We start from the raw sequence: 16,962 nt of genomic DNA, 5'->3' as shown, positions 1-16,962 counted from the left end.
GTATGTGTATGTGAGAAAAGGGAGAGAGTGTGGGTGTATGTTTGTGTTGTGGTGTGGGCATGTGTGGATTTGGCATTTGCCCCCAGCTCTATTCTATATCATTCATGCCGGAACTACTGCTGCATAGCCCCAAGTCTGAAGACTTGGCAACTTCACGCCTGCACCTGACTCTTGCGCTATGATACGCGTCGCCTATGACACCCCTCGGGATTTCCCACCTTGCTCCCCCTTATGTTCTGGCTGCCCGTTTTGGATCCATCAGTTGCCTGATGATCGTAGAGATACGTGAAACTCGGAGTTGTGACAAAGCTTCCAAACTCTCTCTTGTGTTCATTTTTTATGTATTAGTAGGGCTGCCCGAGTGGCAATGAGGGTAACAAACGTATCCTTGTACAGATATCTGCGTGCGAGCACAGTTGTGTGATACTGACGTCCCACAAAGTCAAAGGCGCACTGGACAAGGCTGGCCCATGGGGCATGGCGTGCATACTCCATGATGTCAGTCTTGCAGGGCAACTGCGAAGTACGAGTACATCTCACTACAAGACTTCATCTACCAATGCATAGCTGTTTTTGACAATAATAATTATAGTGTGATTGTATGACATGACTGCATGACATGTACAACACGCACTGCATAATAATAATTATTGTAGGAAGCGCAGCAGCCGCCGCCCCATGCAGAGGCAATGAGCTCGTGACCTGGTGACAGTTGCCAACTGGCATGACGACGCATTTCTGGCACGCTAGTCTCGCCCGGCCCGTGTCCATCCATTCCAAATGCACCTGCATTGGTGCAGGGCCATGGGCAGTACCGGTACCGGTCGCGAACCACTACTTGTATGGAAAACAGAAAAGAACGCTAGGGATGGGCAAGAATTGTCAAGAGCGGCATATGGGTGTAGCAGGCTACGATCCTCATAGTAAAATCCACACTTACGGACTATCATTCTAGTTGGGGTTTTGTTTGAGGATCAGATTTAGTTGTGCTAAGTTTGCGTTGGGCACCATGAAGATCCTCGTACTGCTCTGCCTAGTGGGCCTGGCCTGCTCCACCTCACCGGAGACCGATCAGCGGTGGCAGCGCTTCAAGGCGCAGTACAACAAGGCGTACGCGCCCGGCGAGGAGCAGGTGCGCTTCGTCTACTTCCAGGAGAACATCGCGTTCATTGACGAGCAGAACGCGGCGGGTCACAACTACACGCTGGAGGAGAACCAGTTTGCCGACTTATCCGACAACGAGTTCACCACCTACTACCTCGGCTTGAGACAATGGCCAGAGGAGGAACCACGCGAGGAGCACCAACTCCACGTCCCATCGTTGGAAATTGGAGACGTGCCTGCCGAGGTTGACTGGCGTAGCAAGGGTTACGTGACGCCGATCAAGAACCAGGGCGCTTGTGGCTCGTGCTGGGCATTCAGTGCCACTGGCTCGCTAGAAGGCCAGCACTTCAAGAAAAGCGGTACGCTCGTATCGCTGTCCGAGCAGAACCTGGTCGATTGCAGCACCAAGGAGGGAGACCATGGCTGCGGCGGCGGACTGATGGACTTCGCCTTCAAGTACGTGGAGAAGAACGGCGGCATTGACACCGAGGCCAGCTACCCGTACAAGGCCAAGAACGGCAAGTGTAAGTTCACCAAGGCTGACATCGGCGCCACCTGCACGGGAAAGAAGGACATCAAGCGCGGCAACGAGGACGATCTACAGCAGGCGGTGGCTGACATCGGGCCTATCTCTGTGGGCATTGACGCCAGCACGAAGACATTCCGCTTCTATCGCAAGGGCGTGATGGACGACAAACAGTGCAGCTCCACCAAGCTCGATCACGGCGTGTTGGCCGTGGGCTACGGCACTGATTCCGGCGACGACTATTGGCTGGTGAAGAACAGCTGGGGAAAGTCCTGGGGCATGGAAGGCTACGTCATGATGTCCCGGAACAAGCACAACCAGTGCGGTATCGCCACGTCAGCCAGCTATCCTCTGGTGTAGACGAGTGTATCTTTGTGATTACATCGTCCATGTAACGTCGTATCCCTATTGTTAACATTCTACGAGTTTTATCATTTTGAAATTGCTTCGAATTAGCTATGCTGGATACATACATTTTACATGTAACTATCTAAATGATAATTCCGATGTCATTGTCATTAATCGTGGTGTTATGGTTGCTCATAATGTTCCAGCCTGGCCCAGGTGGTCGCATTCGGAGTGCTCATCCTAGGAGGCCCCTGCTGCTTCCTGGCGGTGGTTGTAGTAGCCAGGGTGTCGTTTGGCTTTCGTGACTTCCTGTTTGTAGCTACATGTATCCCTTTGAATTATTAAATTCGATGAATCTCACACCCTGGTGTCAGATGATCGGGGAGAAATCTATTTTTTCTCATTCTGAGGCCGGAGGAAAGCATGTGCTTGGAGACCATCCCTGAATAAGCCTCAAATTAGCATTCAATGGGGAAGACAGATTGACAGGGCTACAATGTACAGTATATTAGTCAGGGTGTGCTTGTATTGTTCGAAGAGGACGGGCTTGTGCATAAGATGCCCCCCCCCCCCCCCAGATGGCCGAAATCGTTTTAAAATGATACAGATTCTACTCTATTTCAATAGTAATAGGTTTTTCATTTGACCCGACGAGACCACACGACGCTTGCAGATCACAGCACGAACAGTTCACCAGCCACACTCCACGAAAGCAAGTAGTAGTACTCCTGACAAGTCTTGTTTCGTTCCATAGAGATAATAACGGGGAACTCATCAGAGGAGAAGTAGTTGTTGAATAAAGGGGTTTAGCTGAATAATGCTATTTTATAGAAAAGATATTGGCGCACTGAGGTGTAAACACTCAACTAACTGACATATGTGACATATCAACACAAAAGGAATAGTGCAGAATGGAGGTGTTCTGAACCCAACTAGGCACAACTATCACAAGTGCTAAATCAATCACAATGTTCTCCTGGACCAGGAAATCTGCCATTGACCAGAGGAAGGATTTGATCTGCTGCTCGGATTATAGCGTAAGACGCCAACCCTGCAGTCAAGATCAAGATGGATACGTCGCCTCAGCAGCCCACAGTTCTATGTCACACCCAGCAGCCTTTCTTTCACCTATACCGCTGGCTGAATTTCAATTATCGAGGTTTGTGAAGTATTTGTCTTGTGCAGCTAGCAATCTTCAGATGTGACGTTAGACGTCCGTGATGATTTGTTGGCTTTCACTTGACGTCTACTTTTCACCTATCTTTGTCACTACCTCAGTACCATTTGTGACGTGTAAACTAGCGCAACCTATTCCTGTGTACCTCTCCTTCTCATTGTGATTGATTTAGCACTTGGTGGTGCATCCTGGTGCATCTACTTGTACTTGTACTTGTAGAACATCTACAACTGTATGGAATTTGATGCGAACAGGCGGATTATTCCAATTTCAAGCGATTCGTATGCAATTTGCCTCGAATTATGCGATTATTCGATTTTAGTAGGAATTTTGCGAAAAATTGTGTTAGCATAATCTGTCAAGGCCTAACCTACAATACAGAGTACGTGCAGCTAAATGAGACCGATAATGGCCGGAACAAAGGCGATGCTGTTAGCATGGCTACAATACCAAAGTATTTGAGACTATAAAATAGCAAGGGATACAGTTTTACATACATGTACATGTACTCCTACTTGAAAGAAGTACATGATTGTATGTAAAGATAATAATCAAATCTTACTGGCGACATGTACACTTACATTGTATATGCTTTAATTTTTGCCAAATTGAGTTTGGATTTGGTATCTGCTTGTGCTGAATGGCCATCTTCGTGTCTCTTCAGTTTACTTTAAATACACATACAAGTACATTGTACAACTTGAACATGTAAAGTGCCTTTCGTAGCAAACCAACAGCAAGAAAAACACAGACTATAATGTAGTAGCCGGATGAACGTGCATGCAGTAATCCTAAAACTACACCTATTAACTGACATAGCGTATGTTCCGTTCCCTTTGCGTGTCTCGTTCTTATTTCAAAATACGTTACCTACTGACTGCAGGTGTAGCTGAACTGCGTGTGTGCCTAATGAGTAGGGAGTAGGGTTGTCGGAGAGAAGAGAGAAAAGGAGAGATCTAGGGAGAATCTGCAATACTTACTGTAGTTACAAAATTAACGGATAGATCTTGCTCAAGCATGTTTCCAGGAGGGTTGTGTTAATAGTAAAAAATTAAAAAAAATTAGTAAAAAAGATGGGACGTAGATCTACGTACTGAGGGTGACGCTCAGTGCACAGCGGCCAATATGTCAGGTACATTGTTCATTGTTTGCCTGGAACTCTAATACGTGCATACATGCACATGCACATGACTGTATTCTGGCTGTACAAAAAGACCGCAGGAGGATTTCATTTCTTGAAGTCGTATGCTACATTTCCTGAGTCACACGGTGGCCTAGTTTACCACGTACAGTGAAACTTCGCAAGTACTAGTAGAGGTACACAACGGAAAGTAAAGGCTTACTGGTATTCTCTCATACTGGTATTCTCTCAGAGTCTCAACTTTCATAGCTTCACAATAGCTCTTGTGCACTGAACTCTGCATGCACATGTTAAACAAGCCATAAATCGAAACTACAATGTCGTCCACTGTACCACTACCAGTCATTTCACCTTGCATCCACAGTCATTTACCCGGGTCGGCATGGCACCTCGGCTATAAAGTACAGATCCTTATGGTGGCTGGAGTTACATGTACATACATGTACGTTATACATGGGTTGAAGTTTAACTGTATGATGCATTCCAAACTCGTTGGTCCCTGGTCCCTGCAAGACCCGGGCAGATGGCAGCCGGCTCAGAAAGCCTGTACTGGCAGGTGCTACCAAGGATCCACAACCCCGGGGGTTCATGTGCATTTTGTATGCTTGATGCTACATAGTACATAGTACCTAGAGCATGTTCATTATGTACACTGTAACCACAAGGCACTGCGGACGATTAGATCATCGACGTCGTGTCGTCTTGTCTAGCTGACTTTTAACCTATCCTCATTAATTCTTCAGTCGCTACTAGTTGAGGGGCGTCCCTGACTTCGTTCGTACTCTAATCATTCTTATCCTAAAACTCAACTCACTGGAGTCTATTCTTTCGCTTGCATGACCAGCGTGCATGCACATGCACATGTACATTGTACACCCATACTCTACATACTAGTATTAGGGCATTACTGGCTGACACATTGTTCCGGACGCAGACGTAGCTTAGCGCTTCAGTTACAGACCAAGTGACCGTGTCACGAGGCACGCCGCATAATTGTCTCCATTAATCTGAGGCAGCGCCGAGATAGCATCGACCATATGTATTTAAGCACTGTGACACATAGATTCTGGCACAAAGCCTGCTGTGGAACAGTTCTGGCATCAGCTGTGGATCTCCCTGGCCCTGTGGTCGTGGGCATCACCAGCATCACTGTATCATGATAGTATGTATTCTCTGTTGCGATTAGTGTTTCCTCCTTCACATTCAGCAGCCGTGACACCAGACGACGCATATGCGCATCCGTACATGTACCACAACCCGGATCCCGTTATAGCTCATCTACTTGGACTGTGTGTGGGTTAGTCAATGTATGTATTACTCCACGCGAACATACGAACGAGACTGTCACAATGTCAGTCAGTGAGGTTCTGGCACGGCATGTACAGAGCCTAGCATTCTAGCAGGCGCTTCCGCTGCGACTGGACTGGATCTGAAGGGCATGTGTAGGGCTAAAACATGCATTGTTCATGTACAATCCACGGCACGGTTCTGCTTTCCGCAATGAGGAGAAGCGCCTCTATAAAACACAGCAGCTAGTCATGTATCTTTGGTTTTTCTGGACACCTCATTAGTTCAATACCCACACAACGAAGGCAGGAAGCAAAAGACTTTTCTCTCTCTCTCTCTCACTCTCTTGGTTTTAATAATCTCAGTACATCCAAACGCTGTGGGCGTTTTGCTTCTGAACGTGTCGAACTTTATAGTTCCAGTATTGCAAGTTGGAAGAGAGCGAGCGTATTCAGCTTGCGGAACGTCTCACAGTCAGCTCGTCTTTCTTTGCGGCCGTCTAGGGAGTGCAGCGTTCCATGACCCTGGCCAAGAAACGAACGACTAACGTGTTTCCAACTCGTCCAAGTGACGTATCAGCTGTCATCCAACCGGCCAACCCGTCCAAGAATGAAGTCACCCGGACATCGGTAAGGACATGTAATCATCTATGTGTACGCTATACTAACTAATTCTGTTCATGTGCTATTAGGACCATGGCCGCAGTACATGTAACAGTTAGTTTTGTTTACCGGTATCCATTTTTGAATTTGGCGGGCATCGATTTAGTGCTTGCCGCCTTCAGCTCCGTGTCAGGTCGGTCTAGAAGCAGTGTGCGTGTGTGTGTGTGTGTGTGTGTGTGTGTGTGTGTGTGTGTGTGTATACGCGCGTGTGTGTGTGTGCCTTGCTGTTGTTATGGGATGGCCCGGAGAGGCACACTATGCAGCTATCACAGTCAGGTCCATGATTATGATTATCACATACCCAATGCTGTAGACAACAAGCTGTTTCGGTCATTCGGTCATCCCACCATGCATAGGCGGAAGAGAACTAGAATCACGGTGTTTAGTACTGGACGAAATGGGCAGCGCAGTGGCCCATCCACACGCACTATGTGGATGGCCTACTAGTATGCATGTTGTCATTGCCCCCACGTGGAGCCTCTACCAGTGTTTGTAAACAGCTCATTGTGTTCTGTATAAAGACAAAGTACCCTGCAGGTCACCTACACAGGCACAAGGTCCGAGACCATTACTAATACCGGGCATTACAAGACCGTTGAACTTTGAAGTGGGGACACCCACAGCTATTTTTGAATCCTAGTATAAATTCTAAAACTAGGACAGGAATAGCAGTGTGGCTCAAGCCAGATCTCTTTATACCTGCATGTGCTGGGTCCGCTGTCTCCCAAAGATAGTCCTAGAAGTCCTCATCTCTGGTCACCGTGTACTGGTAATAGCAGCACGCGAGTTACAATGTAGGTCTAATCCGACCAAGGAATGTTCTTGCTGAGTGTGCCCATGCTGCCATGAATGTGTGTATCCAGTAAGTGGCGTTGACAGGAAGCACTCGTAATCTGTCAATGGGCCATTGCTCCAAATTGCATTCTCTAGTGGTGACTCGATTGCGAACCTGATAACATGGTTTTACCGGAGCTGCCACGAAAGTCCCCTTCTTTGGCGGCACTCCAACTCCTTCAATACCATCACCAAGTACAATGGGCTAGTACAGTAGTATCAGCAAGAGCTACATGTACATACTGAGTCACGCCGTAGCAGTGGCAGTGTAGTCATAATTATACTGATATAGCCTCCTCTCCTCCCCTCGACCTCAGCCCGGCTCCATAAACAGGAAGTTCCTGTGATAGTCGTCACGCATAATATCGAGAACGAAAATTACAAATTCTTCTCTCATAAAGACTGCTCAGCCTCTAAAGGTAAAAACTAAGTTTCGGCGCGCATGGTACCGCCACGTGGGATCATGATGAAGTACCGTGGTATAAAAATTCTAGATGAATAGTGCAGATGAATCTAATCTATTCTTTTATTCCACGATGGCGTGACGCCAATATAATATTAATAAGGAAGTTGATGCTTGTGATAGAACTGATAAAAGCCAGAAACAGCTAGATGGAAATTACCCGGGAGACACTATGATAACAATGGATCATGAAAAACAAGCGGGGTTCATAGCAGGGGTGGTCGAGATAGTTAAATACACGTTCGAGATACTTGTATGTACATGACTGTATCAGAAACCAGGGGGGGGGGGGGTGCGGAGCTGGCACAGGTACTAGGTACTGCTCAAAAGAAGACTGGATGCATTGTTTCGGAAAGAATTTCTACCATGTTGGGTGGTGGTGTCGATAGGGAGTGAGTTGTAGATGGTGAGAGCACTGTTGATGGGGGAATCTCAGTGCCCGTTTGTGTGTGCGTGTCCGATGGAGTAGGTCCTTGTCTGTGGAATGGTGCATGGTTGGTGTTGACGTTGTGGTGCAATCGCTCGTGGATTTCCTCTCACTAGTCTCAGTCTCAACAGGTGACAATTAATAATTATTTGTAAAAGACGTTAGCAGCAGAGAGGCCATGTGCTGTACCTGTTATGGCTGAGGAATGAATCTCTTGGAAATCTCTCAATTGCCCCTGCATGGCCTAAAAACAGAACAAAAAGGGACGAAGAACGTCGGGAAAGGGGGCATACTGGGGATGATTGGGAACCGTGCACACCAGGATATCAGCATCCTGTGATTCTGAGTGCATGTAACGTCTAACAGTAATCCATAGTGTACTGGTAGTGCGCCCCTTGATGCGAGAAATGCAGCGAAGTGTGTACGAATGCATGGAGGCATTTCCGGACATCTCAAAATCATCAGCCGTGACTCCGTGCAGCCACGTCCATCTGTTGCCAGTTTTCCGTCCGCTGTCATGGCCGGGCGCCTTCCTGCTGCCTCAGCTGGTTCCGGAACTCTGACACGATCTACAATAAGTCGGATAACTGCAGTTACTTGAACAATACAATGTATACTCTTGGTGTAATTATAAATCGCCATTTTACTGGCGCCATGGTTCAAAGCAGTGATAACCACTACAACTTACTAACTGCCAACTTTTCGAAAGAATCTAAAACGAAGTGCAAAAAATGGAAGAAGCGAGAGCTAGAGATGAAAGGCCAACGAATAACCCAAGTTTTACATTGTAACGAAACAAACACGTGACTCATTTAATACAAGGACTATTGTAGCCACTGCTAGCCAGGGGTGTGAGTGAAACCCTTGAGGGTTGAGTGACGCCACATACATGTACATGACACATTGTATACTTCAGTTTTCTTTGTTCTGGTTGCTTGCAATTCACTTGAAGAGAAACCATGAAAATTAGATGGTGGAATGCCCTATACGTCGTTATGCTTGTTGTTTTTACCATGCACTCCTTCTGCGATTATAAACTTCTTGTCACGAGGAAGTTGTTCAATCACGAAACGTTGAACGTTCAAGTATAAACAAAGTGTTTTTTGCGCTCAGGCTACTCCCTTAGAACACCACGGAACAGCGCAGGGTAACATAGCCAAACACGCGCACAGCAGATAACAGATCACAGCACACAGTCATGATGAACTCGAAAACGGCGCTTCGAGATGGAATTCAGCCCAAACCGAATTTCTAATCTCCAATGATTATTATGATAACATGCATATCCCTTTTGTCTGACTGAAGTATTGTACTACTCTCCAGTCACTTTTTTCAGGTCGAGTTAGCAATGAAAAACCCTACACTCACCATCCTCAAATCAAGTGGTCTCTTCCCTGCAAATTAGTAATAGCTCAATCAATGAGCAAATAAGTGAGAAAGAAAAGAAACATTATGGATATGAGTTAAACTGTCCACCACTGGAACTAGATACTACATTGTATATGCAGTCAGAAAGTGCAACAATCGTATCCACTATTATGTTCCTTTTCTTTCTCCATTTATTATTGGCTCAACAACCGAGTTGCATAATGAGGAACATGTATAGCCTATACAAAGGCACACAATAAAAACCTTAGCAAATTAATTCCGTTGTGACTCAGAGTTTCATGGCTGAACCAATCATCAGACAACGAACAGCAAAGGCACTGCCCCACACGAGTGCTCAACTGCTACAAGAGCCCATACTAGATGTATAGACTCAAGAGTAGATCTAAAACAGTCTATCTCTACTCTCTACTGCTCTACTCTAGCCACTAACTACCGTATTTTCCGGAGTATAGTGCGCACTTTAGATGTGCTATTTTAGGCTCTAAATCGCAGGTGCGTACTATGCTCCGAATATGAAATGCATGTACTTCAATGAAGATTGAAGTGCGCACCCCCAATGAAGATTGGGGGTGCGCAAAGGTGCGCACTATACTCCGAAAAATACGGTACAGTCAGTCTGCACTGTGAAACACAGAGAACGCCGTAGTACTTCATTAGTAGACCTACACAGTGCTGGCAACTGAAAGGCCCTAGCTGTGGATGGAGCGATAACCTCCTGCACGGTTCTCCCTTGTACCATCAGCGACCACTTTGCGGTCGTAATTGACCTACCTTTCAAGTGCACTGTGGAACCTCCTGCTGTCAAGTGCGGTCGTAACCTAGCAAGGATCGATATGAACCGATTCGCTCATGACTTGCATCATTGTGACCTGGAGAATTTTTCAACCGCTCAGACTGTGGATGCCATGTGGTATTCTTGGACTGACAAGATTGTTTCCGTTTTGGACGAGCACGCTCCTGTCCGAACGTATCGGCCTAAATCTTCCTCCCGCACGCCCTGTCCTTGGAAATTACCTGCCCTCCACGACGCTATTCTACTTCGCAACGCAGCACATCGTCGCTGGCGAGCCTCGCCGACTGACATGGATCTACGAACTGTATTCACATCAGCACGAGCCGAGGCTAAGCGAATGTCCCGACGCCTCAGGGCCCAGTATTACAAGAATCTTCTCACACGGAGTCAGGCAAATGCGCGCCTCACTTGGAAGACAATAAACGAGCTCAGCGGCCGGACCAAAACTCCCACCCCACCCTCTGTCAGTATAGCAGCACTCAGCGAGCAATTCAGTGGAGTAGTCTCCGATCCAAGTAGACCTGTGCAGCTATCCTTACCTTGTGGTCCGTCACCACGGGAACCTTTGCGGGAATTCCAGGCCACTAGTGTTGAGGAGGTATTCACCTTTCTCGTGAGACTCGATGCTCGTAAAGCTGAGGGCAGCGACAGTATTCCAGCATTCATCCTGAAGCATTGTGCAGCAGCCCTCGCCCCGTCGCTATCCATATTAATTAATGCATCCCTTTCGTCTGGCATTGTGCCCGTCTCCCTGAAGATTGCAAATGTTCGACCCCTATTTAAGTCTGGTGACAAGAACGCATCTCGCAATTACCGTCCCATATCTTTACTGCCAATAGCATCGAAGATCTTGGAGAAGATAGTCCACAAACGCCTGTGTGACTTCTTACAAACCCATTCACTTTTGCCCGCCAATCAGTTTGCGTACCGGCCACAACACTCCACGGAAGATGCCTTGACCTTGGCCATGGACCGCTATCTGTCGTCAGCAGACCACCAGCTACATACTGGCGCAGTATTAGTGGACATGAGCAAGGCATTCGATAAAGTACGGCACCAGCTCATGATCCAAGATTTGTTTGCTTTGGGTGTATCTTCGACTGTTTTGCGTTGGTTTGCGAGCTACTTCACGGACCGTTGACAGAGAGTAGTTCTGGCGAGTGGGCAGTGCTCGGGCCTAACTGCATGCGAGTGTGGAGTCCCTCAGGGTAGTGTACTGGGTCCTTTGCTGTTTTCACTATATACCATGGACGTCCATAGCGTCACCAGCCCAGCACACTCCCAGCTGTTTGCGGATGACATCCTTCTCGACACCGCAAGCAGATCCGTAGCAACCCTAAATCAAGTCCTATCAGTTGCTGTGTCAAACTTGGCTGACTACCTACACGGGAAAGGCCTGGTTTTAAACCCTGACAAGACGCAGGTCTTAGCCATTGAGGCATCACGCCGTAGTACCCTGGAACTCAACGTTAACTGCAACGGGACGCCTCTCACCCAGACCACCACTGCTCGCTTTCTGGGCCTACAGATCGATTCCTGTCTTCGGTGGGACGCGCAGGTCTCCAGCATAGTACGTAAAACTTCCCAGAAGCTAACCACCCTGAGAACCATCCGCCCGTCGCTATCTGAACGCCAGTCGCTCCTCTTCTATTCTGCCCTTATACTTCCTGACATGCTTTATGGATCAAACGCGTTCTTCTCTGCCCTCACGGCTCAGCAGCGGCACCAGCTCACTGTCCTCGACAAGCGATGTGTTCGCTGCGTAGCCAATCTGCCCTTCCCGTCCCATACCACTCCTATATACACTCGCCTTTCCCTGACCCCTGTAATTGAACGTGCCAAATGCAAACTCCGTTTCCTTATGCACCGTGTCCACACCAGCAGCATCAGCCCTCTTCTGAAAGATAGAGTAGCCCTCCAACCTCCCAGTAACACCCGTGGCAATGACAATTGCAAATACGTTGTTCCGCTAACTCGGCGAACATCTGGCGACAGCCGACCATTGGTTTCCGCCGTGAAGCTTTGGAACACCCTGCCACAGGAACTCACGTCCGCTCGTCGTCCAACCCCGTTTAAAAGATTGCTGAAAGTGTTTTTCTACGGTTAATATGGCCGAATAGCACCTCCCTCTGGCATAGGTCCTCATCTTCCTATTTCTCCCTGATTGTTACTTCGTTCGAACTTGACTTGTAATTACCGGTACAAATACTTCCTTTTGACTGTTTTCTCATTTTCGCAAGTGAAGCTTTATCGAGCTACACTTTTTATTCTATCGCCATCATAATATTGGGCATCAATGCCCGTTTGGTTTGCGATGTAAAATAAAACTTCAAACAAAATCCGACCCCCTGAGCGGTGGGTTCACATTCTTTGCGATGTGAGCGCACCGCTCAGGGGGTCGGATTTCAGTTGCCAGCAATGTACATGATTGTAGTAAAATTAGTACAGACACTCATGTAGGTCTATGGGCCATACTCATAGCCATTGACATTGTTTTCACAATTGAAGAATCCATGGTGTATACTCAGCTACATGCAATGTTTCACTTTCAGCTACTACAGCCTATGGTTACGTCAGGGTTCAAAAGGTCAATGCTCTCCCAAAATCTCCTTCCGTTGGAAGAACAGGCTTCACTGCCGCGCAAGATTCCGACGGTTCTTCCCGTTCCAGCTCGAAGTGGACTGCTAGCAACGCCAGCTCAATAAAATAATGTTCCACAACGGGCAGTGTCGCAGACGCATGGGTATCTGCTAATCTGCAGGAAAGACACACCGTTGATCTACTGGGAGTCCGAGATGGATCCACCAGGCTGAGTCCGCAGAGCAAGAGCCCAGTAGAGGCATTCAGTGCTGATTCCTGAACAAATGCAGGCACAAATACGATATACGCAGCACATCGACGTCGAGAGGACCTTGTGTGGAAAATGAGACTTCATGAAAGCTTTCATCTTCTCCGACCAATTTCAAAACCCGGCTTGAGTGGTCAACTCGCCGAGCAACTCAAATGGAGCCTAGCGTAGCATCGGTGAGACGGTTGTGTGACTTCATACACGCTATGCTGACGGTATGGCTCTGAGTCTACTTCAAGACTTTTTTCCGTCTCCGTGCTATCGATCTCCAGCTAGCTGACTATCATTTCCAGTGCATACACACATTTTACATACATCTCTTCCCTCTCGTATACCTTATCTCTTCGCTACCTTGTTATAGGGAAGAAACTCCCGTTTGGATCATTGTGAAGAAGAAGAAAAAACGCCAATCAAAAAAATAATAAAACTTGACTCAACGGCATTGTGGTGTTTATGCAGGTCTGGATGGTGTGCACTGCGCAAATGCTGGCTGGTGGTGGTATACATAGCGTTGAGCGGATTGCTTGCCGGCAAACTGGGTAAGTAAGTTTATGGTGATGATTGCACAGGACGCACTGCACTGTGAGAGAGTTTGGCCTTTTGCAAAGCGGATGGCTTGCAGTAACACTTTCCTCCTTGTCCAATGGTGTGAACATGTAACAGTGTTGCCAGTGTCACCTCCATCTGCTCACACCACAGCTTCACCTCCGTCAGCTCACACATACATTCACACTTTCCCACCTTCCAACCAGGCAAATATTATTTAGATTTTGATAAAAACGATTCAAAGCCTCTCAAATATTTTGTAATGCTTATAAAATATAAGAATAATAATAATATTATAATCAACGCAATAAATAGAGTAAGCTGCGCACTCAGTACAAACACCATAAGCAAAACTTGTTTTCATGTAAATAAAGAAGCTTGTTCCTAAGCTTGTTGCGCAGCTTACTCTATTTATTGCGTTGATTACATTTTTATCTCCACGGAAGCTTTTTAATAATAATACTTTCACATAAAACAAGCTCGGTGCAGCACTAATCACGGCAGGGAAACCCGACCCTCCACCATCGCCAACTCACGAAGCATGTGAACTGGACGGTGACGGGCCGACCGAGCACCCCAGACACAATACAGCGGAACGTAGCAGCGCGAAAGACACCCGACAGCGATAGTATCCCATCAACGACGAATAGCTACCTCCCGAAGATTGAGATGTGAAACATTCACACTGGTATCCCCCGGTTGGCTATCAACCTTCATTTCACATTCATTTGTTATTGGAAGTCGTTTGACAAGCCAGGAAATGTTGAATAAATACAAAATCCCATATAGCACAGGTGTTAAAATAGAAATCTACACCTGAACTTGGTGAAATCCGACCTGAAGTACAGAGCTGTTGCCCTGGACCAGTTCTGGTTGCATTAATGCAATTGTATTAGGTGGATGTCCTGCAATATCTACAGCACGACCAGGGCCTCAAGGTTCACGCAAAGTCTAGGGAGCCGAATATGCACTCAGTGTTGGATTTCACCTAGCAAACCTGAGCATGAGTGAGAATATTGATCTATGCTCACTAACCCCGCCAACGCACACACACTTCAACGCAGTGTGGCACTGTTTCTCACAACACCATCATCACCATCATCATCACCTTGAGTGCTACTTGATAATAATGATTGTAGCCTTATGTAACATGCCAAATGAGGTTACAAGAGATGGATCCGTTATTTTGTAAAAATGATGAATGGTTCAAAAAGAAGGAGAAATTGCCCAGTCAATGTCAATACTATCAACTTCTCACCCGTAGCGTGATCCAAATTGAACCCTGCAGGACAATGTCCTTTCTCTCTGTGCTGATAATTACGTGTTTTTAGTGGCAGAGGCAACAGGGTCTTGCCCACAAGCACGGACTTGCGAAGTCCTGCATGCCGAAGGTAAGTCCTAACACTTTCCAATGAGACTAGTGTTATGTTCCCTTGCAGACTACAGCCAGACCTCGCTTAAAGGACAAGTGCATCGATTTTTCAAGTAGGGTCCAGAAGAAAGACAACTTGATATCAGTTCGAATGGCATATCTCTCGCTTCCATGCGATAAGCCAAACTTGCCAAATCGCCAAGTATATACTCACGTTGCCATAGCGACCAGCGCAGTGATGACGTATGAAAGGCTTAGCTCCACCACAGAGAAGGTCGATCACTACAGAATTTGGTCATTTTCAATTGTCTTATTGTATTCACGGTGCGAAACAAGTGCTGTGTTCAATGCTGTTAGTGCCGTGAACTGTTTATCGGCCGTCTCCTGCATTTCCCTAGGCTGACTGTGCCTAGGAAATGCCGTGTCAACACCACAACACACTACGGACAAACATCTTGAAAGTCAATATACAGATTCTCAACCCAATGCCCCGAACGCCGCATAATTTGTGATTGCCATGTTTTTTCCTTCTCTTGCCACGATTTGATCAAGAATATCGGGATATACGCCAGATGGGTGACGAGATGTCTGCATCTGTTGAAGATGTGAAGCAAGAAAAGTTAGTATGGAATCAGCCCCCAGCCACAGTCCTGCAGATCAGTAAGTCACATTCAATACATGTTACCTCTCATTTAGATTGGCATGTTGGCTCGAACTCATTACGTTTGCGTGTTTGTGTGTGAGTATGTGTGTGTGTGAGTGTGTGTGTGTGTGAGTGTGTTTGTGTGTGTGTGTGTGAGTGTGTGTGTGTGAGTGTGTGTGAGAGTGTGTGTGTATGTGCGTGTATGTGTGTGTGTGTGTGTGTATGTGTGTGTGTGTGTGTGTGTGCATGTGTGTGTCTGTGTGTGTGCATGTATGTGTGTGTGTGTGTGTGTTTGTGTGTGTGTGTGTGTGTGTGTGTGTGTGTGTGTGTGTGTGTGTCCCATATGGTGCAGTGGTATGTGCAGTCGATTTCCAATCGAGAGGTTGCGGGTTCAATTCCCGACGATTATGGCCGCACACGTCTTTCTTCTCTTTCTCGGACTCGTCCTGACTTTTCTTTCATTCTCCTGGGTGGTTACCAACAGCCAGGGTATGCCGGAGTATGTGGTGTGGTGTGTGTGTAGGAAAAAAATGGAAAAATGAAAAATAGGGATTCACTGGCCAGAAAAAGTCACTTCAAACAGCTGTGTGGTGGATACCAGGCTAAAAATAGTGGCGGTCAATTCATCAGCCTTGCAAGCTGTTGAATGGTGTAATCCCAGCACAAGTTGCTATGTCTAACATAGCTGTTCGCTATCATTGCTTCCGGGATGGGCATTTCTGAGGTCTGAGGTGTGTGTGTGAAGACGTTTACTCCAGTCGTGTACAAATCCCAGACTGAAACAACTGCAGAACTATCTCTATGATCACATTTGCATCATGACTTGCCATGATGTATCAAGCATGCTACATGTGGCTGCTGCTGCTACCACTGCCGCTGCTGCTTCTGTTGCTGCTGCTGCTAGTCTTGACCATTTCACTCTTGCACTGGCTGTGGTTCTTCCAACAGGAGATCTCAACCCCAACAATATTAGGAGGCATCGTAAGGCCAAGTCATTTGCAGCGAAAATTATCGTGACCATGGATGAAGGAAAAAGAGTAAACCTGTTCTACTTCCAGCCGGTAAGAATGCAGCCAATCAGTGAGATTGCCCAACAAATCATGAAATGATCTCTTGTACATACTGGAGGACCTGGCTGAGATGAACAGGTGAACACATAAAGTTGTCATTTCATTCTTCTTGCAGGAGATCCCCTCGACAGGCCGAAAGCCTTTGGGAAATCCTTAAATATAATAAAATACAAATACAACACTGCGTAAACTATCAATACATTATACTCACCCCATGTGTGTACACTGCACAAACCTATACTATAGCTAGGCTGCACGTGCAGTGAAACATGCCTAGGACGACCACTCAAGGGACCTTCACAAGGTGGTCTCTGTTACCAGGTGGTCTCCTT

The 16,962-nt window shown here is 46.8% G+C and overlaps 2 protein-coding genes across 2 annotated transcripts in view; both read left to right on the top strand.

Annotated features, from left to right (window-relative positions):
* Positions 1-924: 924 nt before the first annotated feature.
* On the top strand, positions 925-2,183 carry LOC135814629 (procathepsin L-like). Its single transcript, XM_065327784.1, has one exon. It carries the CDS (start codon positions 1,010-1,012, stop codon positions 1,988-1,990), a length of 981 nt encoding a protein of 326 aa, XP_065183856.1. The 5' UTR covers positions 925-1,009; the 3' UTR covers positions 1,991-2,183.
* A 3,643-nt stretch (positions 2,184-5,826) lies between these two features.
* The window catches only part of LOC135814608 (uncharacterized), a 25,093-nt gene continuing 13,957 nt past the window's right edge, over positions 5,827-16,962 (top strand). The window contains exons 1-5 of the mRNA XM_065327764.1: positions 5,827-6,212; positions 13,459-13,538; positions 14,877-14,936; positions 15,470-15,577; positions 16,509-16,621. Coding sequence (XP_065183836.1) covers positions 6,193-6,212; positions 13,459-13,538; positions 14,877-14,936; positions 15,470-15,577; positions 16,509-16,621 — 381 coding nt within the window. The 5' untranslated portion in view covers positions 5,827-6,192. The remainder of the gene's footprint in view (positions 6,213-13,458; positions 13,539-14,876; positions 14,937-15,469; positions 15,578-16,508; positions 16,622-16,962) is intronic.

This window comes from Sycon ciliatum, chromosome 1, assembly GCF_964019385.1.
Source record: "Sycon ciliatum chromosome 1, ocSycCili1.1, whole genome shotgun sequence".
Classification (NCBI taxonomy): domain Eukaryota; kingdom Metazoa; phylum Porifera; class Calcarea; order Leucosolenida; family Sycettidae; genus Sycon; species Sycon ciliatum.
This window is presented reverse-complemented; position numbering and strand designations above follow the sequence as displayed.